The following is a 3,899-nucleotide window of genomic DNA, read 5'->3' as shown; positions in this document are numbered from 1 at the left end:
GAGAGTAAGTGAGAGGGAGGGTTTATGTTCTGGGCAAAGAACAAAGTGAAAGAAATAGATAATATAAATCAAAATAAAACAAATTTTGGGAGAGTGAACAAACGGCATTACACACTCAAACAAATTTTGGTCATTTTCAAAAATCTTTGGATGCTCTTGGTATTACCCCAAATCTCAAGGAGGTTGTTGTAATTTACCCCAATAAATAATAAAAAAGTATATACATTATGGTAATCTAAAAACAATTTATTTTATTTATAAATTTTAATGAATATACAAAATATATTTTTTTCCCATAAAAAAATAATATATATATATATATATCCTTTTTTAGATAGAAATCATACTCTAGTTTGATATAAGAGTTAGTGTGTAAAGTTTCTTCCTATGGAGACTTGAATCCAAACCCTTACCTCCTATCTTACAAGAACTTGTATTAATAAAGTGACAATCACGTTAAGGGTGTGAGATGGTTATTGCCTCCTAATTTGCTGGCTGTAATGTTTAGTTGTTACGATATAATAAAGGGGAAATTGCATTTTACCTACCTATGGTTTGGCCTGTTTTAACAGTCCCTACACGCGGTTTAAAAGTTATCACTTAACCCACCTGAGATGACCTCCGTTACCCACTTCTCCCTTTTCACCGTTAAAAATAGGGGTTAATGTGTCTTTTTCATTATATTTTATGTCTCTCTCCTCTTTTCTCTCCTTCTTCTTCTTCTTCACAATCAAAACCCAGAAATGTATATGGAATGATGCGTTTAACGTTCTTACCCAATGCCCACTGCAATTGCCAAACATACTTTTACAATGACAATAAAACCAATACACCTACAGTCACAAACAAAGCCACAAATCCATGTGAACATACACCCATGGACTCGCTAGCCTTCCACTGCTAAATCCAAAAATTGACTACTTAATTCTTCATAAAACAATCACAAAATAAAATACAAAAATTAAGAATAAATGGTATCCACCAGTTTCCTGGATTCTATCTTTACCCCAGGCTTTCTCTCTCTAAAACTCTAACCCCTTCTCTTTTACTGGGTTCTCTAAAAAAAAAAAACTCAGATTTGCAAGTAAAAAAAAAACCCTAGCGATCTAGCAAATCCAACACCACAACCAACTCATTGAACAAACAATATAGGCGTGTATTACCTGGGAGCAACTAAGCCATGCCTCCATTCAGATTCCAAAGAAGGAAGAACAGCCGACTTTCTTACTACTGTACAGATGACATTAAGGGCAGTCATACAAGTGGTTTCCTGCTTTTCAGGAAAAGAGGAAGATAGATCTCCAAAAGCTATTGCGCTTTTTGACATGGCTATAGCAGGACCAAGAAAAAGGCTCTAGCATCTCCACAAGAAAAAGAATCTTGTGCTTGACTTCCTGAAAGAACCACAGATAGAATCACACAATTCTAACCATATATGCCCACTACATAAGAGGTGCTTAGCTGTAAAGCTACCAAAAGCCAACAAACACTGAGGGGTTTTTTGCCAAAACATTTAGTCCATATGCGTAGCCCAAAACCCTAGACCGGGAAGAAAAATAAAGAAACAAGCAAAACGAAATTGTGAGATCGGCTGAGTTGCAGAGCAACCTGATTGTCTAGATCGGCTGAGATCGAAGCAACAGAGAGTGGTGGATTGGTGGATTCAAATTTTCTAGGGTTAATGGATTTATGGGTTCCTTTTTATTTTCCCTTGCTATCTAGGTTTGTAACTTAAACTGATTTTTATTATTATTTTTTTTATTACAGCAAGATTTGATGTATATTGTTGGTAGCATATACATCAAGAGGGAACCATTATTGTGTTGATTGAAGAAGATTTGGGTCATGAAATGGGATTTGGGTTTGAAGATTTGACTTCTAAGATAGGAAGAGAGAAGTCGTTCTTCAATATGTTGCTTCTAATGCTATTTCTATTGTGGCTTATATATTAAAGGGGATTTTTTAACGGAAATGGCAGAGGTGGGTAACAGGGGTCTAACGGAAGTCACCTCAAGTGGGTTAAGTGATAACTTTTAAACCATCGGTAGGCACTGTTAAAACGAGCCAAATCACAGGTGGGTAAAGTGCAATTTCCCCTATAATAAATGTTGATGTAAGAAGGGTCAATAGCCATTTCTTTTTAGGATTACTATACTGACCGATCAACTTACATGATTGTCCTAAATAGATATTTTTACAGGACAAATACGGTTGATCTAGTACACCTTTTTTGGTCTTGTAAAGACTATCCACATCTTTGAAGAAAAAGATGGAAAAACTTTATCAATTCATGAACAATGAGAACTATTCAGATATTATGATATACAAAGACTTTCAGAATTGTGGTAATTGGCATGTATTAGTAATTATGGATAGCATAATAGCACTAGAAAGAAGTCTCAATGGACAGCTACAACCTTCACATGTAAAGATCAAAATGGGTCTAGAATTATCTCTGGCTATTATTCTTTGGCAAGTTAACAGGCAGAACATCATGATTGTGCTCATGATTTGGAAAGCCCTAATAATTTTCTCTATACAAGATATGGAGAGAGGGTTCAAGGAAGCTTTAGGGCCATTTGATAAAGGAGTTTAAAAAATAGTGGTAAAAAAAAAAAAAATGTGTGCTTGTAAGAGTGTTTGAGTCACAGTTCTCATTTAAAGTGTTTAAACACTTTATTTTGGAAACACCTCATTTTGGAAACACCTCAAAGAGTTTTTTCAGTTTTTAAGTAACAGTTTTGAGTGACATTATTATAAGGGGAAATTGCACTTTACTCACCTGTGGTTTGGCCCGTTTTAACAGTGTCCACCCGTAGTTTAAACGTTATCATTTAACCCACCTGAGGTGGTCTCTGTTATCCACCTCTGCCATTTCCGTTAGAAAATCCCCTTTACTATATAAGCCAAAATTAGAACCCAAATAGAACCCTAAAAGGAAGAACGAGTTCTCTCCCTCTCTCTACCTTAGAATCCCTAAAAATCCCCAAACCCATAATCCCTTTCTCTCTTCACTTAGATTGCCAAAGTGAAATCTGACACTTGCAAGCAAGAAGGTGTATTGAAGCTTGGGTTTTCCTCTATATCAACTTTAGCCCAGTCTCCTTCACACTCTCCAGCAAAGTCACCAACACAAGCACCTACTCCTAAAGCTTTAGCGCCGTCTCCTACAGTTAGAAAGACTCCAGTGCCTGCTCCGTCTCCAACAGTGGTGAACTCTCCACCATCTCCTCCTCCAACTTTTTCTGAGGCTCCAGTGAGTCCTCCATCTTCGATTAGTACTCCACCTACTGAAGCTCCTGGACTGGCTCAAAGTGGCGCCATTTTGAACAAAGTTGGGTTCATTGCTGGATCTGTGGCTGTAGCAGTATTGACCCATTAACCCACAAATCCATTAAACCCAAAAAAATTGAACCTAGCAATTTGAACAGATTGTTGGGTTTTTTTTTTTTTTTTTTTTTTTTGCAGATTTTTTTTTACTTGCAAATTTGGGTTTTTTTTAGAGAACCCAGCAAAAGAAAGAGGGTTAGGGTTTTATTTTGTAATTTTTATATGAAGAATTAAGTAGTCAATTTGAACAGATTGCTGGGTTTTTTTTTTGCAGATTTTTTTTTTTTTTTTACTTGCAAATTTGAGTTTTTTTTAGAGAACCCAGAAAAAGAAAAAGGGTTAAAGTTTTATTTTGTGATTCTTCTATGAAGACTTAAGTAGTCAATTTTTGGATTTAGCAATGGAAGGCTAGCAAATCTGTGGGTGTATGTTCACATGGATTTGTGGCTTTATTTGTAACTGTAGGTGTATTGGTTTTCTTTTATGTTTTATGTGAAGAAGAAGAAGAAGGAGAGAAAAGAGGAGAAAGACATAAAATATAATGAAAAAGACATATTTACCCCTATTTT

General features: G+C 35.6%; 1 protein-coding gene across 1 annotated transcript; it reads left to right on the top strand.

The window, feature by feature from the left end:
- Positions 1-1,971: 1,971 nt before the first annotated feature.
- On the top strand, positions 1,972-3,382 carry LOC115950201 (classical arabinogalactan protein 1-like). Its single transcript, XM_031067440.1, has 2 exons — positions 1,972-1,980; positions 3,020-3,382. Exons 1-2 carry the CDS (start codon positions 1,972-1,974, stop codon positions 3,380-3,382), a joined length of 372 nt encoding a protein of 123 aa, XP_030923300.1.
- The last annotated feature ends 517 nt before the right edge of the window (positions 3,383-3,899 follow it).

The sequence above is a fragment of the Quercus lobata genome, chromosome 6 (genome assembly GCF_001633185.2).
Source record: "Quercus lobata isolate SW786 chromosome 6, ValleyOak3.0 Primary Assembly, whole genome shotgun sequence".
Classification (NCBI taxonomy): Eukaryota; Viridiplantae; Streptophyta; class Magnoliopsida; order Fagales; family Fagaceae; genus Quercus; species Quercus lobata.
The sequence above is the reverse complement of the archived record's forward strand: the minus strand, read 5'-3'. Positions and strand labels throughout refer to the sequence as shown.